The sequence below is a fragment of the Hippocampus guttulatus genome, chromosome 9 (assembly GCF_054856545.1).
Source record: "Hippocampus guttulatus isolate MCC_2025c chromosome 9, RoL_Hgut_1.0, whole genome shotgun sequence".
Classification (NCBI taxonomy): domain Eukaryota; kingdom Metazoa; phylum Chordata; class Actinopteri; order Syngnathiformes; family Syngnathidae; genus Hippocampus; species Hippocampus guttulatus.
The window spans coordinates 15062050-15088191 of record NC_141269.1 but is presented as its reverse complement, the minus strand read 5'-3'; the positions used below and the strand labels follow the sequence as shown (position 1 = coordinate 15088191).

At 41.9% G+C, this 26142-nt stretch overlaps 2 protein-coding genes across 7 annotated transcripts; both read right to left on the bottom strand.

Annotated features, from left to right (window-relative positions):
* Nucleotides 1–3409: 3409 nt before the first annotated feature.
* On the bottom strand, nt 3410–6382 carry acp5a (acid phosphatase 5a, tartrate resistant). 2 transcript variants are annotated; one of them, XM_086121018.1, is made up of 6 exons: nt 6275–6382; nt 5812–5905; nt 5543–5742; nt 5320–5444; nt 4013–4358; nt 3410–3949 (listed from the first exon to the last, which is right to left on the bottom strand). In XM_086121018.1, exons 2-6 carry the CDS (start codon nt 5900–5902, stop codon nt 3707–3709), a joined length of 1005 nt encoding a protein of 334 aa, XP_085977144.1. In that variant the 5' UTR covers nt 5903–5905; nt 6275–6382; the 3' UTR covers nt 3410–3706. The 2 variants fall into 2 exon arrangements, with proteins under 2 accessions (XP_085977144.1, XP_085977145.1); XM_086121019.1 differs by lacking the exon at nt 6275–6382 and adding an exon at nt 6120–6261.
* A 3540-nt stretch (nt 6383–9922) lies between these two features.
* LOC147200512 (interleukin enhancer-binding factor 3 homolog) lies at nt 9923–25444 on the bottom strand. 5 transcript variants are annotated; one of them, XM_086119389.1, is made up of 20 exons: nt 25357–25444; nt 24931–25090; nt 23840–23951; nt 21345–21532; nt 21083–21251; nt 20479–20617; nt 18851–18942; nt 18364–18459; nt 17111–17222; nt 16906–17003; nt 15271–15379; nt 15057–15194; nt 14730–14920; nt 14552–14653; nt 14305–14436; nt 14070–14216; nt 13309–13435; nt 13179–13217; nt 10490–10852; nt 9923–10376 (listed from the first exon to the last, which is right to left on the bottom strand). In XM_086119389.1, exons 2-20 carry the CDS (start codon nt 25029–25031, stop codon nt 10267–10269), a joined length of 2565 nt encoding a protein of 854 aa, XP_085975515.1. In that variant the 5' UTR covers nt 25032–25090; nt 25357–25444; the 3' UTR covers nt 9923–10266. The 5 variants fall into 5 exon arrangements, with proteins under 5 accessions (XP_085975515.1, XP_085975516.1, XP_085975518.1 ...); XM_086119390.1 differs by having other exon boundaries at nt 24931–25068; nt 25357–25420; XM_086119392.1 differs by having other exon boundaries at nt 23840–23989; nt 24931–25439.
* Nucleotides 25445–26142: the final 698 nt, after the last annotated feature.

Genomic DNA, 26142 nt, shown 5'->3' with positions numbered 1-26142 from the left:
CACCGGACAAAACCCACGCAGGCACAGGGAGAAGTGTAGGAATAATTGAACATTTTTTTTCCGAGTTACTGATTTTTAATCGGTCGCGTAGGTTACCCTTTATTTTAGAATCCAGTTACTGCGTAAAATTATCAGGTAAATGTTTCCATAATTTTCATGGATAATTTTTACCAATCCCCAAAATTGTTTTTTTACAGTGTATGTGAAGGGAGAAGCACAGAACAGCACAAACTTACCGGACCCCACATGACCATTATTATGTGTCGGTCAGCCAAGTGTGTGGAGGACTGCTGGCAAGCTAACAATGAATAAAACAATGCTTTCAGGTTGCCAGTCTTGTTTCATCAGTGGAATAAATAGTTGTCAAGGTCACACTGCTCGCGGCACCAACATGGGTGTCTACATTAAGTGAGGGATATAGAGATTAGGAAGAGACGATTAGAAGAACAGTTTAGCCTTAATATGGCACCGTTTCATTACTTTTGAGCTGTGGAATTAAAACAGGACAGATACTGAAACTTTGCCAAACATAGGAAGTCAGTGACCCCTGACAGCGCAAAGCTACAAGTCATAAGACTGACAGGAATTTGTGCCAGGACTCCACTCATGTTGTTTATTTGCAACTGTGCAGAGCCTAGACCAGTGTTTCTTAACCCTGGTTTGATTGAATCCTCTGTGTTTGGTGAGTCGGTCGGTCTCAGGGGTTCGACGGACCCTGTGCCATGGAGGTTAAGACACACCCGACTCAAGATGTCAATTAGTTATGACATGCCTGCTTGGCCATCGCTGGCTGCAGATGATTGCATTACTTTGCTTGTCCAATCAGGACTGCGGGAAATTTAGTTCGCTCAGTAGTCACCGTGTGACTGTCGTGATCGTACAATTTTTAAAAAAACTATACTTATCCCATGTAATTGTATTAATTTTTTTCTGGTTTTAATAAATGTGTTGTTTATTTAATGTCTTGAATTGGTAAAAAAATATATATATTTTTTTCCACTAATGAAGCGTTTGGTGAAAGTGCATATGAACTGGTTGGGTTCGGTACCTCTAACAAGGTTAAGAACCACTGGCCTAGACTGTTATGTGTTCCATATGCTGAACCAGTTAACCATTGTTGTTTTTCTTTCATAACATGACGTTAACAAGAGAATATAACACAGACGTGTTTGAGTCGTGCTGAATGCTGGCTTCTTAAGTTTGTGATCATCATATTATCCTTCTATCCATCCTCTAGGCAGCTCATCTTGTTGCTAACTTTGGCTGAAAGGCAGACAACACCTTGGACTGGTTGAAAGTCAAACAGAGGTCTCGAACCCCCAACGATTAAAATGTATTCTAAATTGTGTACAATGGTGAACTGTCAGGGCCAGCAAAGCCCACATCACATTTACAACCTCAGCAAAGGTGAATGCAGACAAGGAATGACGTGAGAAAAAAGTGCGTGCTCAGCAGTGACTTTCACGAGGCATCTACTGTGTAGTCGTGGCTTGACATCAGCGGGGGATTAAGTGGTTCTCACCTGTCCATTAGTCACACTTGACAGCTTAACCCGATTTCTGGCTAACCCTGGCAGGCTTGTACCCACGCTGATCGGATTGTTCAACAATGACTTCAAGACGGGGAAGACACGGAAATATCAACATAACATTTGCTACTGGTGAAATTGATCATTTTTCATAAATGAAATAACTGCAAATTCTCAAATACAATTTTCAAGTGTCAACAAAGGAAAGGAGGGTAAAACACCTTGTGCTATAAATGCATCCTGCTGTCCCTTAGGGGAAGAGCAATTGGTGGATTAAATTTATCCTTTAAATCTCTGCCAATCTGCCCAATCCTCATCTGGCATGTCATGTGGAGGCGAGCAGAGATCATGTAAGAGATCCTAGCCTTAAGCTATGTACACACTGCGGGGTGTGATGTCCAATATGGATTGTTTTGTGAAATATGATTTATTTATTTTTTTTAGTCAACGGTCAAGCTACTTTCTGATAACCTGCACAATGCATCTAGTGACATTAAATTTTGCTTAATTTATTTTTTTTACTATACACTCTTCGGTAAGCACAAAAAGTTCGGAATATTCGGCTTTCGGGTGAAATTTCAGGATGAACCTAAAATATACTGGAATATTAACCGGTCAACTAATTTAACTTGTTGTAAACTTTTGTGTGCTAACGTCCAACTGCTCAATGTTTATTTACTGTTCTCCTCCAAGGTGTTTGTTTCATGACTCGACCAACCCACTTCCTGCTACAATAACAATTACTATTTGAACAGACCATTGTGCTGGTTGCATTTTGACATCCTGAAACCAAAACAACACCTAAAAAATGGTTAACAATTAGCTCGACGTTCCCACGGGTCAAACAGGATGTTTTCAGAAGGAAGTAGTCACTGAGCTTAGTATCGCAACATAGCAGGCTGTGATAGAGTGAGACTGGAAGAGTCACAGAAGTGTATGGAAGTGGATGTCCTTCTGAATGTATTGGTCAATTCATGGATCGGTTTTGTTAGCAAACAGCAAATTGTGCAAAACATCCAGGAGCGCTGACACTGGTACATTTGCTTTCTGAAATTTAAACGAGGTCATATTAAGTTCACTTGTAAAGGTCGTAATGCAAGTTCCTCCTGAAACTTTACCCCAAAGGCGAATATCCCTTATTTTAGAGTGTTGGACATTTAAGCACACAGTAACAAGATCACATTTTATTTTCACAATGATTATATTTATTTACATAAAAGGGAGGGCAAAAGAAAAGGCATTTTGCCAAAGGGTGTGTGGTCTGTCTGCAAGTGCAACTATTAAGTAGAGACCCACCTTCCTAGTCTGACTGAAGTGCTGTAATGCTTTGAGACAAAATATCAATACAGCAAACGCATGGGTGCTAAACAAGCCTTACTGCTCATCCCAATTTAGCATCTTTCAACATACATCAATTTGATTAGCACCAAGTAAACATGCAGTACAACATGAGGAGGGAATTACAAATACTTAACTGTTCAACAAACTGAAAACTGATGGAAAATTACGTGATCGTCATTTACTCATTTTTCATTCTCAGATTTATCCGAAGAGTGAAATTGGGGAGGGGAAAAGGGGGTAAGAGCTACCTGTACCTCTGTTGAGATAACGCCCGGAATGACATACACAACCATGTACATAGCAGAATAAGACTTGAGTCTGACTAGTCCATACACCTGAGAGCAACTGGTTTATCTTGTCAGTCAGAATTCACACATACATTTTTTTCTTGAGCATATGCAAGGATTCCATTATACAAATCCTCACCTGAATCGATGGCAGAAGGTCAATCCACCATTATCTTCCACTCTCTTCACCAGAAAGCACATGACAAGTAGTGCGAGTCATCTTTTTCCAGTTTTTCATGAACAACGCTGAGAGTAGAATTTAGACTTGTTTATATTGAAAACAGTTCATCAGTTGTAATCGGTTACAATGCTCATTCATACAGAACCCTTGCAGTCTTAGCGCAAAGGCCATTTATTTCAGATCCCATCAGGGTTCCCCTCAAAACTTCAGACCAAGATATAAAAAATTGATTCCTTCTATAACATTAGATTGCAAAGGTCAGAGAGGATAGACAGAGAGAGAGAGAGGGAGAGAGAGAGAGAGAGAGAGAGAGAGAGAGAGAGAGAGAGAGATTAAAAACATGCAGAATTTGGATGCAAAGGTCCTTTGTCATCTATAGCCATTCCTTGGTGAGAGCACTGTGCGATAGAGAGAAGTGCCTTTAGCCTGGTAGAAGGTGAGCATCATCTTGTTCTGTGTGACTTCTGCATGAACAAAGCCACCGAGCGTGGACGCCTGGCCAGTGAAAAACTTGACGGAACCTTTGGGGACATGGTTCCAGTGGCGGATATCCGGGTCCAGGAAGTTTCCAGCGCCGCTCACTACGTAGCCCACCCCAGACTCCTCAATGTACTGCAACGGAGGTTATGGGTTTGAGATTAAGCATGTCATTTAAATCCATTTGACAGGAGTTACCTGCAGATTGTGGTCATGGCCGCAAAAGTAGGCAGTGGCGTTGTATTTCAGCAGGAGGGGGCGAACGCCCTGCAGGAGACAATGTGTGGGCCCGTGTTCGGACACCGACCACACCGGGTAGTGACCGGCCACCAGGAGAAAATTGGCCTTGGACTGAGCCATTCTTTTCTCCAGCCATGTCAGCTGGCGGTTTGCATCCTCTACACTCAAGGGGCCTTTGAGCTTCTCATTCACAAAATCGAGAGAGTTGCCACACAGCATCACGGTGTCAAGCATGATGATGGTCAGCGTCTTGTCTGTGTTCGGGATGCGGAAGTCCAGCTCATAGTAGTAGGAAGGGAAGTTCCTAATACACAACAAAAAACAGCAACCCTTACAATCACCAACCACTTTTCCGTTGATAGAGTAAACCACTTTAGGGCAGCGCTTAAACCAGTGGTGGGCAAATCTTTGTGCTCAAGGACCACATTTGATTTTGAGAATGAACAGATGGGCTAAGTCATTAAGAACTTTTACTTGAAATTAAACTTCAAAATGATAACATCTGTGTTACAGTATCACTATTACGGATAAGTAATGTTTTCAACTGAGCCGCCGTGGCTACTGTTAGCTTCCTTCCAGTGCATAATACGTACATTGCCCGTCGTGTACATGTAAGGGGTATGGCTCGTGACGCGCGACTCGGAGGGGCTACATTCAAATCAGGCTAAGAAAAACAGTCGAACAAGTCAAATAAGTTCACCACAAAAATACGTTTCTCACATTTTTTTTGTCAGCACTCTATTTGCTATTCACGCAGACATTTCAAGTCTACGTAAACATCAGACAGAGGGCTACTGTAGTTTTTCCTGATTATTAATCACTTTTTTTTTTATACACACCGTTTATACAGACAGCACTCAGGGTGCAACGGGATGGAACATTTCTGTTGGATTTATACAAATTTTACGTGGCAAGTCGGTTGGAAACTCTCTACCGGAACCTGGGACCATTAAATTGAAATTTCAGTCACTTCACAAGATGTAACGTACAGTGAAGATTTTGTATTGCCAAAGCATACAAATAAAATATCATTTGCTATAAGGGCTGTTTTTTTATCCACATAATAAATGTAGTATGACTAATAAGATAAGTCCAAGTAGTTCATATTCTGCTGCAAATTGTTTTTTTAAAATGTTGTTTTAATAAACCACCTGAAATTTCACACATTGAGTTTCATTCTTTGCTCTATGTATATTCACAAAGGATCATTGAACCTTTAAAATGAACGGAACATTTGTAGCCTGAAGACAAATCTTTTTTCTTACCATCTTGTAGATTTCTTTGAATATTCAATCTGGGCATTGACATTTCCTGCATGGTCATGATTGCCAGCTAGAACATACCAGGGGACATTGAGGGACTTTCCTGTGTACACAGCCTCAAAGGTGTCCTGTTTTTTTTTTTTTTTCCAATTCAGATGACAACCAATCAGAACATTTTCAAATACGATGAACAGTTGTCAGAGTATTAGACGTCTCTTGGGCTGACCTTAAATCTCGGAGAATCCACTCTGTCCACACCTTTGAAGTAGAAGTTATCACCAAGGGCCAAAACAAAGTCAGCTCCCATCTGCTCTGCTACTTTATTCATTTCATGAGCAGTGGCCTTTTGTACCACAGTCCTATAAGGAGGGTAAGGCACACCTCCCCAGTCACCAAATGCCAGGAACTTAATGGAGGTCCTGTTCGCTGTCAGGGTAAACAAAAGTCTTATCAAGAACTTTAAAAACTGTCTGTGACAGGTGAGACAATACTTACCATTAGCCCCACTCAGGTCTTGGAAAGTAACGGAATAGCAGTAGGCTGTTGGAATTGCAGCAAGCGTAAAGGCAACCAGAATCAATGCCATCGTCTAAATATTAAAAAGAAAATTCAAATCCGATCATCCTTGAGCAGCAGGCTTAATCAAATAGTCATCAAGCTATGAGTTAGCACATGCACAAACAAAACTCAAGGCAGGAAAAAGAAAGGTCTGACAGAGCAGTTTCTCAAGCGTACTGGGCACGCCTACTCTTCCTGAAGCCCCCAGCTCCGCCTGCAACAATACATGAACTACTGTATTCTACCTCATGGTGACTTGTGATTGCTTGTGGCCCAATCTTGACATATTCCAGCTAATCAGCAAATGACATGTTTTGTCTATTGAAGCAAATTGCCAGATGTAAGCTTAAACTTGCATGCGAGGAGCGTGTCAAGTTAGGAAGCAGATCAAATCACTCACAGCTGATAAGTGGTGTGGAAAGCCTCAGGACGGGACCCTTTGTCCTCCACAGATCTCTTGCTGCTCCTCCTTTTTATCAGCTTAGCCACGCCACAGGGGCATGACCATTGCTCACACGCTGACTGCAACCGGTCTTGGGAGTGCAGATTGACCTAGACCTTGTGATTTACAATGGTTATTATTGTAAAACGTGTGTGCAGACAGCACAATTTCCACTTCACTATATGTACTTCTTCATTTTTGCCAATTTTAGTTGTGACACGAGGAACATAACTTGGAGCCAGAAGCGGACTTTACATGGAAGTGGCAAAGTAAAAGTGTTTATAAACACAAAACAAGGTAAAAACAAAGAACATGACATGTAATTGAGCAATTTGGGCTTAATATACTGATAGACATCAGGCCACGGCAGACAGCACCAGGATTGTTTTTCTCCCTGCGGCTCCCAATATGTGGGGGAACTGAGAAAAAAAAAAGGATTTTCATGACTTTACTGGAGAGAAATGGGTGACAGAAATGCCCAAATTGTACGCTCGCATCACATTGCTGTTTTCCCGTTGCTTATTACACACTATTTTAAAGCCTCCACATTTATGAACTGCAGCTGGCGCTCCTTCAGGAGTTGGACCAGGCTCATTTTTCAAATCGCATTCTTCTTCTTTACCTCCATGGAAGACTGGGAGATTATTTGGGGGAAAATGTTGCAGCCAGCACTAGCGCTTCATGTCCCTCGTACAGCTGCAGCATAAACATAGACACAGGAATTGCATTGTAACAGAATAAAATGCATCAAAAAATAAATTGCTAGTTTGGGGGCAAAAGGGGGCTAGACAGATTTCTGATGGAACTATAGCCACACCTCTCCTTTGTGGCAAAATAAAGGACAATACCAATTGACAACATCAAGGAACAGTCAAGTGAGCACATGGCTCATATTTCTGCAGATATTTAATTATTTCTTTTCATCGGATGACACTTTCACACAATGAAAAGTAGTCAATGTACTGCTTATATAACCGAGTAAATGTATTGCTCCCTCAAAATTTATGAGAATATAGCTATCAATAGCTAAGCCCATGGCAACAAAAGTGAGTACACTCATAAGGGAAAATGCCCAAAGCGTCAATACTGTATTTTGTGCGACCACCATTATCCAGCACGGCTTTAATTAACTCTTTGCCGTGGAGTTCACCAGAGCTTCACACGTTGCCATGGAAAACCTCTTCCACTCCTCTATGACATCACAGAGATGGCAGTCTGGCCTCTTTAACAGAGTAGCCGTAATTTCGGATGCGTGTTTGGGGTCATTATATTGGAATGTTGCCCTGCAAGCCATTTTTCAGAGAGAGGGGATCCTTCTGCTTCAGTAGTCAAAGAACATGCTGGCAATCATGGGTTCTTCAATGTAATGTAGTTCCTCAATTACTGCAGCATTCATTTTAACAGTCCGTTATGATAGTACAGTATCATGCCACACGGTGACGCCTCTTTAATTTACTACCGTCAGTTGGTCACCCTTTTCCTTAAACTTTCGTAATACAGTATACCTTTTTTTTTTGGCATGGACTCAGTCAGGTGTACCTGACCGCTGTGCTCTTGACTAACTTGCGTAGAGGTTTGAAAAAGTCAGCCGCTGTTCGCTTCTGCTGTGAGATGACAAATAGCGTCTCTTCATTTTCAGCCAGAGAACTACTTCATATACAGTTAAAACAACCCGCTTATGTTGTTTCATGGGTATTGCTCAATGTTTTACAATAAAACAAGATTGAAATATTCAAGGTGTATGCTACTGGTGATGAGAAAAAAAAATCTGGATCGGAATATCAGGGATCTGTGAGCGGCCAGAAAATCGTGATCGGTGCACCTCTATTCATCCATCCATTTTTGGAAACACTTTATCCTCTCAAGGGTCGCGCGGGGTGCTGGAGCCTATCCCAGCTGTCTCCGGGCAGTGGGGGACCCCCTGAACCGGTTGCCAGCCAATCGCAGGGCACACAGAGACGAACAACCATCCGCGCTCACACTCACACCGTGGGACAATTTAGAGTGCTCCATTAACCTCCAAGCACGTTTTTGGAATGTAGGAGGAAACCGGAGTGCCCAGAGAAAACCCACGCAGGCATGGGCGAACATGAAAACTCCACGAAGGGAGGCTGGAGCTGGAATCGGACCCTGCACTTCTGCACTGTGAGGTTGACGTGCTAACCCCTGGATCACCGGGCCCCCCAGTGCACCTCTACTTTCATTGGAAATCGATCAAGGTGGGAGCAAACGTGCAATGTGTAGGCTTCTTGACACAGGCGCATATCACGGACATGGCCGCCAAGCTTGTTTGCTTGCTCCACAGCAGCAGAAACAGCCCAACTCCGAAACGACCTGCTGATCAGTGCCTTTGAGCTTCAAACAGTTCCAATCAACAACCGATGACTAGGGTTTCAATTAAGTGGTGCCTCCTGTCCATTGACAGGGAAGCCGACTATCTTTATCAAACCCAGTTGTGCAGGCTCCTCAACAACAATAGGAACAAATTGTGTGGTGCGGATCCTCTCCTTCAAGGTGACTGAGTACAGTACTACGTGTGGGTTTTACATACATATATATATATGTATATACATATACAGTATATATATATATATATATATTCCGAAAAACATGCATGGCAGGCTGATTGGATGCTCTAAATTGTCCCTAGGTGTGAGTGTGGGCGTGGATGGTTGTTCGTCTCTGTGTGCCCTACGATTGGCTGGCAACTGATTCAGGGTGTCCCCCGCCCTACTGCCCGGACACGGCTGGGATAGGCTCCAGCACCCCCCCGCGACCCTAGTGAGGATCAAGCGGTTCGGAAAATGGATGGAATGGATGGATATATATATATACACACAAACAAAGGAAAACAAAAATAAGAATGCATCCGCAATTGCAATTGAGTCATGACATGACAATTGTTAAGATGGACCCATTTTGAAGTTGGAAAAATAGGTTTTCAAGCACATGATCAGTATTTGTGTGTGTATATACATATATATATATATACATGTATATATACACATATATACATATATTTGTATGTGTGTATATATATATATATATGAATATATATATATGTATACACACACACAAATACTGATATATATACACATGTATATATACACATATATACATATATTTGTATATATGTGTGTATATATATATATATGTATACACACACACACACAAATACTGATCATGTGCTTGAAAACCTATTTTTCCAACTTCAAAATGGGTAAAGTCCATCTTAACAATTGTCATGTCATGACTCAATTGCAATTGCGGATGCATTCTTATTTTTGTTTTCTTAGTGGACTTTAGAATCACCGCTCTTCTCCCATGTTTTTACTAACATGCCTTGACATGACGACCACGTGACCTCATGTAACTTATTGCGACATGTTAGCATGCATTGCGGTGTGCACAAGCCACGTGTTTTAACTGCTGCGAAACAATTCCAGTGGTGTTATGCTTGGTCTTTTAAGCAAAAATACAGGCTGAGCTGCTTTCTCATGGTAAAGGTGAAAGCTCAACTTATAGCTCAAAGGCAGACTACTGACGGGACAAAAATATAGGTTGATTCTCATGAAGTCCTTTACAATTTCACTGACGAGCAAGAAGTTTGCTCTAAAATGAAAGTTATTTATTAAGAGAGTACATTTTTTGACAGTAAATAAAGCCTCAGATGGACAAGCATGCCGAACAAGCTTATTTATAGTAAAGCTTTAAATCAGAACTATGACAAAGGCATACAGAACTGGTGATCTATATATTTAAAAACACTTCAGGGAACAAGCTCTAACAAACGCAAAAATGACTTGCTGTGACAAAAACAAACAACATTCCAGTATGAGAGACATTTAAAGATTTTTCTCTTCACATGTGGTGTGCCGGGATCCTAATGAAGGGTGAACACTCAGAACTCGGTGGCCCAGTGAGCCAAGAAAAGCAGCACAAGTGCATGACTAATAATTTGTGCCACTGTTTCCAGGATATGAGGTCTGGTTTTGTCCTGTGTAGGTCTGGTAGGAGGCATAGCCCTGTTGAGTGCTCCAATTTGACTGGTTTGACCAACCTGTGGAGGGAGATCAAATTAGCACCTTGGTCCAAGTCACTAAACATGGGATGACGGCAGGGTATTCAAAGACTAAATATTCAAAGCCAGCTATCGGTAGCCTTAGTACTGACCATAATTATTATATACTTGGGTCCCCACAACTGAGCTGGGGTAAGCAGTGCTGTACATGGAGTAGTTGCCTCCCTGTACTGAAACCTCCGTCTGGCCTTGAGTAAGCATCTTCTTCTTTTCATCCCCGTAGCCGTAACTGTAGGGACTCTGTTGGTCAGCAGGTGGGGGCGTTGACTTGTAACTCGTCGCTGTGCTTGTGCTGGCATTGGTACTGGAGACGGGTGGGGAGGAGAAAGTGGTGGCGCTTGTCTCTGGGTAAAATGTGCCGTAGCCAGTACTGCCTCCCGTGCTGCCAGTATTAACGGCGGCTGCGGCTTTGGTGGCAACTGTGGTCTCTGCTCCATTGTTGCCGTACAATTTATCTGGAAGAAAGGGAAGCGGTGAAGAAGATCAAAGCGTGTTTCAAATACTTTGCTACATTGACTTACGAGTGCGTCGACATCAGAGCTTTAAGAGTTACTTGATCTTTTTTGCTGTGTGAAATACCGGTACTGTACTTCAAACCAATACATTTAAAAGTGGGGTTGAAACGTTTTCGTCTTTTAAGATGGAAAGACAGACATTTTTTTTGTATTCAATATATGTGTTGAAACGTGACATGTTTTAGTTCTAAGAACTCTGGTGCCATTTTTCCAACGGTGCGGTTTGTTTGCTCATGTGTGAATGCTATTAAATGAATGCTGATGCACAGATGGTCAAGTGGGTCTCCGCTTTCAACCAAACACGCAGCGCCAATGTGAAAACAACAATGGGATCCTTTGGAAATCCAAGCACTCTTAATTTAATACTCCATTGACAAGGAGGTAAAACATACTTGTCAGCAGTTGCTCACTTAAGTACGGAACAAGTGTTTTGAAAACTGCTATTTCCTTGCGGCATACAGTATCTGCATCTGTGTGCGCAACCTTATCTCGAACGACATCAAGACAACATCACTGCTTTGGAAGCTTGAGTTTTGCGGCACGATATCCACCGACCGGCCACAACAATATGATTAACTGCACAATCTGATTAGATGTAATACATCAACTGTATCACATGGGCATCTCGACTGGAATGCCTGCATGTGCTGTGTGCAAATCAAAATATACAAACGAGTGCATGCTCAATTTTTCCTGGAGGAATTTCTATCAAAGACATTTTTTTTTATAAAAAAATTGATCGTTATCACCTTTACAACAGTGTAAAACTGTACTACATCAAACAAACAATATTTCAACACTCATTCAGCTGAATGAAGCAACGACAATGTTAGAAACGCCTCTCAACATAAAGTAATGTAGTTGTATACAACGGCAAACGACAAGTCCAACCATGACAGTATCTTTGTAAATGCTTCACCTTTGATGTACACGCTTGTATTGGCAGGTGATCTAAACGCCATGCCAGGTCTGAATTCACTGCATAGGTCTCCTCGAGGGCTGCTATCCTGCATGTTTTAGAGGTTTCCCTCCTGCAACTCACCTGATTTTATGGATGAGCTCAATGAGCTTCAAGGGGATGTCCACCCCCAAATTTTCTTTACAGTAATGTAATCTATGTGCCTCCACTACTCTAAACAGAGCATTCCAATCAAAATTGTGTTTGTTGAATATTAGTCAAGCAGTAAAATCCACCCGCTTTTGTCCAACTCAGGGGCCCCATTTAGCCACGTGCTGTCGACTGAAAATGACATCACAGTTGCTCAAGGGCTCGGGTAAGAACCAATCAGAGCTCAACTGAAGAAAGCAGATGAGCCGTGTTTGGACTTTTGGGGCCGTATAGAACATACTGTAAAGAAAATTATGGGGTTGACTTCCACTTAAAAAGATGGAGGCACATATAAAATGTGTTGTAATTCCTACGCTGTTTACCTGATTTGGATGTAAATACCCTCAAATTAGAACTCACAGCCTGCACTTGCAACACACAGTTTTATTTCAAATGCGCTGGGGTTTTGTACAAAGATGGAATCCTTAAAATTATGCATATGTCCAAACATTTGTGGACCTGCCTGCAATTAATAATGAGTAGTGACAACACATGCAGTCAAAATGTTAATATACTGTATTTCACAAACAAAGCTGTGCACAGTACATCAAGACAAAAGAAAAGCATGCTGAATTGTTGTGTTCAAAGACCTTGGAATGAAGCACATCAGCTTCATGATGCTGCCGAACCTGACATGCATTGTTGCGATACAGTTATAGTTACTTAGTAGGGGTCTTACAAAAACCGCCCTGAACCGGTCGAAAATCATTTTTTGATTTAAAAGATTGGAGTGCATTAAATCGACCTGAATCATTCCGCAAATATATCAAGACATGTATCGAATTGTCTTTTGTTGGGAGAAATATACAGTATACATTACTGAGAACTTCATTCAAATGCATGTAAAATGATGGCAAAAAAGTCATTGCATCTTACATTCTCAAACTGAGACATACCAAATCAAATTGTAATCCCACTAAATCAAACAGCTTCCCCTTTGAAATTGGACCCTCCTTGAATCGCTTCGCACCGCACGTATCGAAAACCGTATTGAATTGTCTTTTGTGGAGACATGGACACCCGTATTAGTTAGTGATATGTGTTTTGTTAAATTTGACACAGCGGCACAATTGACCCATTTGCAGAGCACCGAGATGAGAATGTTACCTTCAGTGGTACAGAATACAAAAATAAGGAAGCCGGTTGGTATATACTTACGATAGCCTTTACTGGAGTTGCTCCCATAACTGTAGTTGGCTTTTAAAATAAAGGGAATATATTCACCATCAGTCACCTCACACATTAGCTGTGCCGAGTAATTGAAAAGGGAGAGCATGGAGTTCCTTACTCTTGTTGTAAACGGGTCCTGAAGAATAGTCTCTGCCCCTGCCTCTCCCTCGACCTCTGCCTTGGCCCCAGTCAGGAGCTCCGGAATCTGAAGGAATCCCACGAATGGTACCGAAGCCTGGGATGTGCTGTTAAAATAAAAACCACTCATGATTCAACATTAATGTCTATGTTTGGTTAGAATTTGACTTATTAATCATGTTTTGAGGTTCACTTCATTTCTTCTACTCCGATTCTGAAATGTCAACACATCATAAAAAGTTCTACAAAAATCGATGTAGCGCAGGGTTATAATAGTTTGGGCTTTTTCTTTGGGGTGCTTTTACACACACACACGCACGGATGATCAGTATTGTCATCTTAAAACCCTGATTGGAACACCCCAAATCAGGGTTCGGGAACCGGTGGCTCGCGAGCCAGGTGTGGCTCTTTTGAGGATTGCATCTGGCTCGCAGATAAAACAAAATACTGTATTCTCCTTCTTTAATCCATCCATCCATTTTACACCGCCCCCAAGTGGCCAATGACACCAGACGAAGGAGGATTCAAAAGTATTTGATGTAGTGTGACAAAAACTGGAATCCTTTCTGATTACATCAACATCCAATGTTATTTGAAAATAACACATCATGGAGTGTTATCATTCCTCATTAATATACACATTACAATATTTTTAGTTTAATATTTTGGGAACGCTGGAGCAAATTATGCCCAGACGGAAAGTCAATTTGAGCTCCCCTCTCGTGTGTTGGGTGCAATTACCATGTCCGTGTAAGTCAGCTTTTTTGTTCTCTTGGGCATGAGAGGTGTTTCTGGGAACAGCTGCTCCAGAGCGGCGAGGGCAGCGTAGGCCTTTGCCTCCTTCTTGTTTGACCCCCTCCCTTTGAACTTTTGTCCATCGACTTCCACCTGGCAGACAGGGACAGACAGGTGTGACGGCCCACGGTTGACTTTTTAAGCATCAACATGCATTGTGTGCGAGATGCTGTCAGATCACCTCCATGACAAAACACTTCTCATGAGAGCCACCCGTCTCGGCAGATAATTCATACTTGAGACTTCGTCTTTTCTCATTCAACTCCATGACAGGGTTCTTTCCATTCTTGGTCAAAATAGGACCCTGAGTACCCTGTTTAAAACAGACAAAAAGCGCAGAAAAAATCCTTTAATCCATTTCACTAGTGTCATTTAAGAGAAACAAAATATTTTGAAAAGATCACTGAAGAGGCAGAGATCCAACATACATCATCTGATGTGCTGGAAGCACTTGTTGCTTCTTGGCCATCATCAGTTTTGGGCTCGGACTTGGCGTCTGAACCTGTTGGAAGACCGAGATCTTGCAGGACCTATGAAATATAAATAAGTAAACCAGTTTAGGTTCTGAGAGCTGGCATTACATTGTTTACATTAAAAGAAACTTGCCTTGGTGGCTACATTAAGCTTGGCCGCTCGTTTTGAGGGCCCAGTAGATTCATAGGTTTTCCCATTTACATCTACAGCCATGGCAAATACTGGCTCATGGACTGGACCTGTCTGAGAGGTGAGGCGGTAGTCCAGGCCTGGCCGGTACTGGTTCAGACGCATCACGGCGTTCATGCTCAGATCATCTGTCACTAGAGGAAATGCAGATCTTTGTCAATAACCAAGGGACGTGGGGCTTTGTATTTCTAGCTTGGAGTGTAAGCATTGTCTGATGGTTTTCTTTTTCTTTTTTTGTTCCAAGCGCATGAGCAGTGGATTATAGATTACATGATTTCCGAGGAAAACGCTTCTGGAATTTGAGGAACTTCCTCTGTTTGCTATTTAAGGAGGACGCATCCGTTCCTGTTGCCATTTCGGTGTAGGATCTTTTAGCCGAAGAAGAGGGTCCAGACGGGTCTCCGTGAGCTGGAAAACAATACAATCAACAAACATATAAAATTAAAGATAAAATTGTGAATTGATTTAAAACAGAGCAAAATACCTGGGAAGATATTTGCGCTGGCTCCTTGTACTTTCCATGGCCTACCAGGTTTTGCTTCAATCCCCAAAACTTTGTACATCATTCCAAAGGCACACAGTCTTAATGCCAACTATAGAAAGAAAAAATAAATAGTATGAGTTAGGGACGTCCCGATTATATTTTTTCGTGCACCCGTGTCCGAGTCGATAGTTTTACCTGCCATTACCGAATCACAAACCACTATCTCGGCACTACATTAAAGGGGAAGTAGTCCAGTAAAAATGTGTCTACATACTATGTCCTATGCAGCGCCACACATCTAAACACGTCATCCATCCATCCATCCGATCTCTACCGCTTATCCGGGGCCGGGTCGCAGGGGCAACAGATTTATCAGGAAAGTACAGATTTCCCTTTCGCCAGCTACTTCTTCCAGCTCTTCCCGTGGTATCCCAAGGCATTACCATTCTCCAGTGTGTCCAGGGTCATCCACGGGACCTCCTGCTGGTGGGACATGCCAGGAACATCTCCCCAAAGTCGTGTCCAGGAGGCATCCTAATCAGATACCTGAGCCACTTCATCTGGCTCCTTTCAACGTGTAGAAGTGGCTCAACTCTTGAGCCCCTCTCCTATGACAGAGCTTCTCACCTCAGCACTAAGGGAGAGCCCGAACATGCTGCAGAGGAAAACTCATTTTGGCCGCGTGTATCCGGGATCTCGTTCCTTCAGTCACGACCCATAGCTTGTGACCACATGTGAGGGTAAGAACGTAGATCGACCGTCAAGTGAGAGCTTCGCCTTTGGGCTCAGCTCCTTCACCACGGCAGATCGATACAAAGTCCATGTCACAGCAGATGCTGCACCGATTCGCCTGTCAATCTCCCACTCTATCCTGCCCTCACTCGTGAACAAAACCCCAAGATATTTAAACTCCTCCACTTGAGGTAAAACCTCATCCCCGACAGAGGGCACTTCATCATTTTCCAACCAAGGGCCATTGTTACAGATTTCCACTTCACACTCCGCTGAAAATTGCTGCAGTCGGAGTTGGAGATGTCGAGAGATCACCACATCATCTGCAAAAATCTGATATGCAATACCGAGGTCACCAAACCGGACCCCCTCAATGCCTTGGCTCCACCTAGAAATTCTGTCCATAAAGGTTCTGAACAGAATCAGTGACAAAGGGCAGCCTTGGCGGAGTCCAACCCTCAATGGAAACGAGTCAGACTGACTGTCAGCAATACAAACCAAACTCTGACATCGGTGTTAGAGGGAACGGACAGCCCATAGCAGTGGGGTCGGTACTCCATACTCCCGAAGCACCCCTCACAGAACTCCCTGAGGGACACGGTCGAATGCCTCTCCAAGTCCACAAAGCACATGTAGACTGGTTGGTTCAACTCCCATGCACCCTCGAGTTTATAGTTTTGGATTATTTGGTCATTTTGTGACCTTTGAAATGTCAAAATATTAAGAAAATTTCCCCCCCCCCCCGCCTCCAGTCAGATGAAAATCGCATGATCGTCACAGATTTTCAATCATGTGACTGCCCCTGATCACCGATCAGATGATTGGCCCCGATTTAAGATCACGTGATCGGATTGCGACATCCCTAGGTACTCTTGCCAACCTTGAAATGCAAACTCATTTTACCTGAGCACTCTGAGTTGTGTCTTCACGCTGTTGCAAGGTGAGACTTCCAAGGACATCAATGGGTTCCTTCTCACAGGGATCTTTAATTCCAGGACCATCTACGGACAAATACAAAATCAAATTAGCATCTTAACTCAACTCAATTGTATTTATAGCCTAGCCAATTTCATTATAATAATATCCCAAAGACATATTTAAGGCTTACCAGCCAATAGGATTCCAGAGGCAAGGCACTCAAGAACCCTACGGAACGCCTCGCCTGGACCTAGTGGTCTCTCAGATGTACTGATGGCCTTTTCTGCAAGCAATTCAAGAGGCTGTGCAAGAAGAGACAAGAGGACCACAATGCAAACTTCAGAGCAAAGACCTCCGCCAACACTTAAAACGTAAGCTCAACTTCAAAACTGGATTTGACTATGGGTATTGGTTAACATCTTACCTTTGGCTCCAAAAGGAATTTTTATAATAATGAATTAGCTGTTAAAATCATATTTCAATCAAGTAAAACAGTAGTTTGGTTTATTTTAAATGCAGTATGCATTGTATTGTCAAAAGCTGCAAAGGTCCTGAAGTAGGCATCTACCAACGTACATACATGCATCACCGAAATAATTTGAGCACCATTTCCTTTCGGTGACAGCCACAGTAGCACAGCATGCGAACAGTTGTGTTACACAGTATGTAATGAATGGAAACAAATACAACGGCTTATGATTTTGAGGGGATTTAATATTCTGTATGCATGGTAGATAAATTGAACACTCTATATTATTTCTTGGTGTAATTGTGCGTGTAAATGGTTGTTGGTCTTTGTGTACCGTGATTAGCTGGTGACCAGTTCAGGGTGTACCCCAAGGGTTTTTGTCGCGGGCCACAGTAGAGTTATGTTTTCTCTCGGAGGGCCGTTATGACTTTGAACACATATAAATGTATGAATGCCTGATGGTATCAGTCTTACACAACTAATTGATGGTTAAGTTTTGAAATCAGAAGCCAGTAAATTGTTTGTTCACCTATGTTTCAGTTTATTTTAAAGGGGGTATTGGTAATTAAAAAATCTTGTAGTATCTCATATCTATGTCAGTGTTGTGAAGACAATTTGCATGAATCATTAAGTTAACAGACATGATTTGCCTTCGTGGGCTACATGATTCCACGGGCCACATCTGGCCGCTGGGCCTTGAGTTTGACACGTCTGTATCAGCTGGGATAGACTCCAGCACATCTGCAAACCTAGTGAGGATAATCAGTTCAGATAATGCAGTGGTCTTCAATCCTTCCACAAGGGCCGATGTCCTACTTGTTTTCCATCTCTCCCTGCTGCAACACACCTGATTCAAATGATCAGATAAATAGCAAGCTCTGCAGAAGCTGGATACCGTTCTTGATAATATGAATCAGTTATGTCAGCAGCAGGGATAGATGGAAAATTCTACTATATTTCAAAAGTGTGCTTACCCATCCTGAAAGCGGCGCCCAAGTAGGAACACGGATACACAAATCCCTCAAGACCCGGATCACAACTACAGCAGACTTCAGGTTATTGACTTTGGCCTGGAGACACAAATAAGGTGGTTGAGTTTAAGCTGCATCATCTCCATATTCTTTTACTAATTTCTTCCAAAGACCAAGAGCAAAGCACAGAGAGGCGAGAAATTCTCTGTGACATGAACGGTAATGACAGGATGCGCTGATAGTTGTGATTTAAAAAAATAAAGACAGAAAAAGAAGGAAAAAAAAAGAAAAAGGACTAGGTAGGTCTGGAATTTAGTATAAGGGAGCAGTTAATTTCTCATCATTTCAACTAGTCAAAGCGCCACTTTCAAGATGATCGACTACAACAACTGACACTCAAAATGTTTGTTTTTCTCCTTAGGGAGAGAAAATCAAAGGCATTCAAAGATACAGTTGAACGTTATGTACAAATAATGACGTGAATGCAAACCTGGAACCACTTGGCGTGGCGGAGAGACGCCAAGGAACTTAGGCATTTCTGTCTGTCCAGAACATCCGGCAGATCGTTGTCTGTTTGCGATTCTATTGACGAGGTGGAGTAAGAAGAAAAGGTACAGTTTGACCAAGGGGGTTGATTCTGTCTTGCAGCTTAGGGAGCAGCAGCCTTCCACAAACCCAGAGCAGTAGGGAGATGAGGTCTAATAGTCATAAGAACATCTTTGAGTGAAATGGTCACTTATAATAAAATTGCCATTGTAATTGGGCCATCCTGACATGCTTTTGCTCGCATGTGGCAGTTTCAGGTGTAAAATCGCTTCAAAGACCCCCCTTCCCTTAGCTCAGTGGCTCGGGTGGGCTGCTTTCCCCCCCATCCTGAGACAGCATGTCCAGTTGGTCAAAGGTCCAGCCGTCCTAAAAAAAAAAGCTTGACAAACTCCAAATCAATCAGTGGTAAAGCACAGGAAAAACCTCCACGTCTGCTCTACTCTGCAGCAAAACTGATGGCAGGACAGATTTTGGACATAATCCAGTGTTTGTTTACTAAACACTGTGGCTCAATGACTACACGAGCATTGTTTAAAAAAAACAAAGAAAACATCAAGATCAACCAACAGGTAGAGCAACCGCCACAGGACTGTTTGAGAATTGCTCAATGGCAACTACCGCTAGACTAGAAATGGATGGTCACAGACCTCACCCAAAAACCACCATTTCTTTATGATGTACCCGACACAGCATCATGTTGGGCAACAGCTTCCATGTCTTATATAAATAGCTATTTTAATTTTTCTTTTAATTTAAAGCTATAGCATTTCTTTACTTGGGAAAAAGGAGAAACCATTCAATTTATGGTCACTTTGTAAACAGGTTTCACGAGAGACGGCTCACCTGCTCTAGTCCAGGGGTCGGCAACCCAAAATGTTTAAAGAGCCATATTGGACCAAAAAAAACCCCAAAAACAAAAAAACATACTGTATGTCTGGAGCTGCAAAAAAATTAAAAGCCTCATATAGGCCTTATAATGAAGGCAACACATGCTCAATGTATCTAGCTATATTAGCCTACTATGAAAATGACTAAGTGAAAGAGCAACTGATCAGGGTCAGCCTGGACCTGTTTCGGCAACATACGATCTGGAGGTAAAGCACCCGCCATTCTCGATCATCAGCAGCACAAAATATTACAAAGTGCAGTTCTGTTTCATGAACTGTACCAGGACTACAATGTCTCCTTGTATAAGCCTTCAGTTTTCGGGCCAGTCCAAACAATTCACCTTGACTTTAAACTTCAAAAATAACTGACTCATGCTTCACATTGCTAATCCTCGACCAAAACTCAGGTTGGATTTTGGTGATCAGTTTTGCTGCAGTGAGCGCAGATGCACACCTTCAGCATCATGGACATTCAGAGCGCGCTGGGAAGACTTCAATTACGGGATAAGCAGTGAAGTTGTTTCCCTTATTTTTTTAAAATAAAGAACTGAGTCATTATCGTCAACATGTATAACGTGAAACATTTACAACTTGGGTGGGGTTTGACTTACTACGTCAGTGGAACAGACCAGGATGTGTACACACCCATCTGATCTGTGTTAAAACTACTCTAGTGTACACTCACTCTCTTCTTGAGCCTCCACCCTAACTTGAGGAGATGTGAGATGGAGGGTGAGACTTAGAGCCAATGCCTTGGTGCTTTCCACTCTGATGGCTGCATCCTCTGGACAAGGGGTCACTGTGTACAAGCCGGCTGACTCAATCTGTTGCAAAGAGGAACAATGCTTCAGGCCAGAGATGGGCAACTTAAATGATGCATACAATACACATACAATGTGAACACTTCTTTTGGTTTTGTGTTTAGTTTGACCATAAACCCCAACTAGGATGTCATTAAACAGCTTAAAGCATGCTCAGGGACGGCAGAATCACATATGCTACATGTTTGCTGCGCAAGCAACATGGTGTATTCAGGCTACTTTCACAATGTAAATGCACTGCACCATTCTGCAAGTTAATCATTTGTCTTCCATTATGACGTTTCAACAATCAGGAGAAGCCAAAATGGAAATCATGATTTAATTTTAATTAAACATCCAGCCCTAGGATAGGTAGCAGTCCATCCATCATTGTCTCACTGAAGAGAATTGAATAGAATTTATTTATCCATTTATTGATGATTTCACATGCGATTTAAAAACGGTTCATCCATGCCGATGCTGTTGTACCTCTAAATGGTCTAGGAGACTCTCAGCCACCTGGTTTAGCAATGTGATGGTTGGTTTGTTGAGACAAAGCAGCACCAGTTCCAGGTTCAGGTCTCCTTTGAGCAGAAGTCCTTTGGCCAGCAGGCCAACCCTCATAATGCCATGCATTACACGATTTTGTGCATGAGCACTTGAAACAAATGAAACGGGGAAAAAGTTCAAAAGAGCAGAGGATTAATGCTACCAGGTGTACCAATGGGGAGATATCATTGGGATAACTTACCTTTTGGTCTCTTTTGTTCCTTTATTCGAAGCGTCCATTTTCTCAGAAAGAGCTTTTAATGCACACTCCACATGTGAGACAATTGTCTGCACTGCGTCTAGTTCCTCTGCTGAGGGGTATATTTCAGAGTGTTTGGCCATCACACGGCGATCATTTGGCCCCGAGTGTATCTGGTTGTGCGAAACGCCCTTTAGTTTGAAGGGGTTGAAGTGAGGAGGAGAAAGGGGAGGAGGGGGGAAGAAATACATAAACTTTTTGTGGAACACAAAGCATAAATGAATTACTATCTACCATAAAATTCCCCATTTATCCATTGGTCCCTTTTATAAACCACTAATTGGAAGCTACAGCCAGTCCTGGCTGACTAAGAGTGAGAGGCAAATGATCCCAAACAAATAGTCACTCGTGCTGCTGTGGTTCACATAAGGTGCTTTTCCATTTGTCCCACTCCACACTGAGAGGGACTCGCTTGGCCCCGGATGTTCACTTTTCCATTCAACTTTTTTCGGGCCAAGCATTTCCAATGGATTCACTGTTCAGAAACATCTCGGAGTTGATTCTCAAAGTTCATAACAAAGTTGAACCATATTGACAATTTCACATGTAATAATGGATGAATTTTTCATGATTTAATTTGAAACTTCTGCAGCACACGCACTGCTTGCTCGCCGTGTCTCATTCAATTGAATGAGAGGTTTTCAGCAGCACACTAGATGGTGGCTTTGGGTGGCCACCAGAGGGCTTTAGATGCCACAGAGTGAGGATGACAAGCTCTTGAGTTGGGAGAGGCAGCCAAAAGAAGCAGCATGAGCTCTCTATTTAGAATGAATGACCATTGACAGCGAGCTTTGCATGCCGCTCGCAAAATCACAATCGCGCTATCCATGTTAAGCATGGCACAATATGGTTATAAGACACAAAACCTGTGCAGTGTCTGCACTGTATTTTTGTCTTTATGTCAGCCGGCTAGCGACTGTATTAACCCGGAAATTGATTTTTTTGTCTATGTGAGAAAGCTTCTGAAGATTTGATTAGCTGTACTTTGCGATGTCTCCATGTCATGCAACGGCAATTAGTATTTTGAATCGCTTCAAAAACTGGCCGAGACGTGCCACTTGTAAAATGACAAGCCGCAAACTTGCATCATAGAATTGATCCCGCCAACGTCTCGCCACACGTATGTTGAAATGGAAACGCAATAGCGGCGGTGTCGAGCATAGCGGAGTGGTGTGGGGCTGTTTGGAACTAACAGAAAAGCAGCATTACTGTATTCTTTGCACAGCAGGAATGGGATCAATTCTCACTCAAAGTGCTCTTTATTTGCCCTGTGAGTTGTGATGGGCCCCAGTCTATCTGAATTAGAGAAGTGGTTAAAGAAAATAGATGGATGATCAACGGCCAGAAGAGGTGCAACGATTATCAGAGCAAACAACTAATCGAATTGAGAAATATTTTGATAGTCAATTAATCATTTAATTTAATTGTCCAAACGCTTGCTGCCTCTCAACAGTATACATTCTCAGACTTTTGTAGTTCTCCATGAAAGCAGGCATATTATCTTTGTGTTGGATCAAAATAAGACATTTTAAAAAATCTGCTTTACTTTGTAAAAGAATTATCAACATTTTTGCCCATTTTCTGACGTGTGACGGACCTAGCCAGTGGCTTAATCTTAAAGTTTGTGCACTTTCTACACTGTCAATTGAAATAATGTTCTGGTTTTCAATGTGCAGTAATGCCTTGTCGCTTCCAGTGGCATGTTTTGCGGCTTCAATGCTTTGCGGGTTTTTCCATGAAACTGTATTCACCCCAAAAATAATCAAACAAATTCAAAAATGAAAAAATAAATACAGCCATATCAGCAGCCATACTGCAGAAAGACGCGTTGTTTCATGTTTATGCGCGGGAGAGGTTTCCCTGTATGCCGAACAAAGAGTTGACGTGAGGTTTTGTCCATGCCTCTACTGTACTGTACATGCCATGGACACTCAAACAAGGTTTGTGTTTGGTTCCCGACACAACATCGACCAAAGAGAGCACGAGTGGATTTATCCCATGAGTTGACGATTCTATGTCGCAGTTTTTGATCTTTCACGAGGGGGTTTGGTCCCCATTAACCGCAAAAGACGAGGGATTACTGTATTGCTGATTCATCATTGATGAACAGGTTAATCAATTATAATAAATGTTAGTATCCACTCTATTGGCCAGTTGTGTGAAAAGTGGCAAAAGCCCACTACTGTATCAAATAATCATTGTTTATGTGATGTTAGGCTATCTATATTTAGTCCTCCGAATAATGTAATATACGCAAAAAATTGCGAAGTGGAAAATTAGAATTAACATTTCAGAAATGCACCAAAACAAGGTACATGAACCAGGTTACGAACTAGCAGAATAACAATATTTGATCATTATTGAAATTAACAGCTTTGAGAAAGCAGACTGAATGGCTAAACTCAAGATTTTGGGTCACTGGATAATAAAAGAGGAACCTTATTATATCGATTATCATCAGCTGTCGCCATTGTAGAAATGTAGTCATGGTAATTTCTCAGCTCCTCCTCGTAACACCGGCAGTCGTACCAGTAACGCAGCTCCTCATATCTGCATGATGTAGATGAGAGAGCCAATAAAGCAAGAATCTGCACACATTTTGCTAAAATGAGTTTGGCAAAGGTAGTAAACAGTCAATATGGTTGTAATATGTTGACCTATGTCGTGACACAATTCTCAACCCCTCCAATACATCACTAATGCTGCACTCCAACAAAGTGGTACGTTTGACCTATCCTTCTCGGATTGTACCAGTTGCGACTTCAAAGTGTTCCAGGCGAATGTAAACAATAAGGATAATAATAATAATAATAATAGTACATTTTATTTGTGGGCGCCTTTCTAAGCACTCAAGGACACCTTACAACATGAAGTTAAAAACACAAATACAATGTTAAAAATAACATCATGGCTGATTGCAAATAATTGTTTTTTGTTTTGTTCAACAATACACATGTTGAATTCTGGCAAAGCTTCCTACATAATTCGCATTACTTGTATAAAGCATGTATAGAGCATGACTTATAAGCATTTCATATATTTTATTGAATAACTTTATGCAGGAAGATAGCGGCGTACCTTCAGTCCAAATCATCTTGTGTTCGGTAAAGTTATGTCAAATAACTAAATTAATGCGATAATAAATAAATAAAGCTAAAGAGATGCTCATAACTTGCACCGTAAATTATGTTTTGCGGTCACGGTCCGTGCATCCAGGGGGTCGCCATTGTCGAGTGACGTCAGATATAAGCCGGTCGGCGAAATTGGGTCGTTCTTTATCCGACTTCGCAACTAGGACCTCACAAGTCAAATGGGTGTTCGAGTACACTTTTCTCTCTGGGGGGTCGTAAAGGTCCAACCTCCCACCTTCCCCAAATGCAGCAATATAGTGGAGGTGAAGTATAGCGGGCCCCTTAGAGGGGTCATGCAATTGCATTGATGACAATCCACATGCGCAGAATTTTATCACAGTAATCTTTTACAAAACAAAACCGGACAAATGATATCAAAACAAATTTTAGAGGTGTACCTGTCAAATTCGTGCGGTAGTAACCGGTGGCCTTGTTGGATGAGGTTGTCCCAGTGTAGAAGCTCATCATAAGCTTGATGTTCGTCCCATCTAGCCGCCATGCTATCACGTCTCACAGATCGAAGCTACCAGGGCCACCTGTGTTTGAAAACTCTTCTTCCTTTACCCCAAAGGCAGTAGTTGTTCGGTAGTGTAAGTGTTGTGTAAATCAAAACATCAATGGTTCCCTACGTGTTTGGTTAACAGCATACTTAAAAATATATATATATTTTACTTCGAAACTTGCTAGGCTAGCGTTTGTAGCTCGGGCATTGCTGGTGATCGAGGTTATCGTGGTCAAGTTGCTATGAAATACAGCAATTTGTCAGTATATAATTGACGTATGTCTAAAACAATTGCAAGTTAATCTGCGTGTAAACGATTTACCTTCAAAACAGAAAACGGATTTATAATGTCGACCTGTCTGACAGAAACGTCGCTACCTTTTTGTCGTTAGCGATCGATGACGAGTCGCTTACATATGACGTCACCAACCTGCGCGGTTGTCTGAAACACTCTTAAAAGAAAGATTGCCATTTGTAAGATATTGTCAACAACATTGCTGCTAACAACATTGTCACTTGACACGTTTGGAGTAAATAACCACCGAGTGCTCTGACTAAATAAGAACACAAAAGAAGACAACTAGCATCGCGTGGCAATTACGTTCCAGATAGGGCGTCTCTTTGTAGAACACCTTTGGTTGCGTTTCCGCCATTTCGGATGTTGGGGTTGTCATACATTTATATAGCGGAAACGAGCAGCGTTCTGTTTAAGCAACATTAGATATATATACACACGTTAATATCTTAATAAAATAACGCGTGGCTCCAAATTGGCCATAATAGATTAATACAACGAATATTTAAATAGTTGACGAAGACAAGTTATCTGATAGTTTTGATCTAAAATAATAGAGTTGGTGAGGTGTATGAATTGTGTTTATAACTGCTCGTTAATGATACTGAATTTTTGAGGCGTTGAAAAAAGAAACAAACCACATGTAGAAGCATAGCGCCTGCGCCCTCTAACGACCCTTCGTTCGTACCCAGAATTAATTCTGTTGAACGTGGCCTTCTCGAATAAACATTATGCATGTCTCGAAGAGGATAGTTTTAAAAAGCACACGCGAAGTAAAACAGTATGAAAGCGAAGACAGAATAAGTAAAAAAA

Coding starts and splice junctions, on each gene's coding strand:
- acp5a (XM_086121018.1), bottom strand. CDS start 5,902: ATGGCATTGATTCTGGTTGCCTTTACGCTTGCTGCAATTCCAACAGCC. Junction 4,359..5,319: donor TCAAAGAAATCTACAAGATG/GTAAGAAAAAAG, acceptor GTTGTGTATTAG/GAACTTCCCTTCCTACTACT. Junction 3,950..4,012: donor GCCATGACCACAATCTGCAG/GTAACTCCTGTC, acceptor CCTCCGTTGCAG/TACATTGAGGAGTCTGGGGT.
- LOC147200512 (XM_086119389.1), bottom strand. CDS start 25,031: ATGGCGGCTAGATGGGACGAACATCAAGCTTATGATGAGCTTCTACAC. Junction 21,533..23,839: donor ATGATAATCGATATAATAAG/GTTCCTCTTTTA, acceptor TTCAAACTAAAG/GGCGTTTCGCACAACCAGAT. Junction 17,004..17,110: donor CTCTGGAATCCTATTGGCTG/GTAAGCCTTAAA, acceptor ATTTGTCCGTAG/ATGGTCCTGGAATTAAAGAT.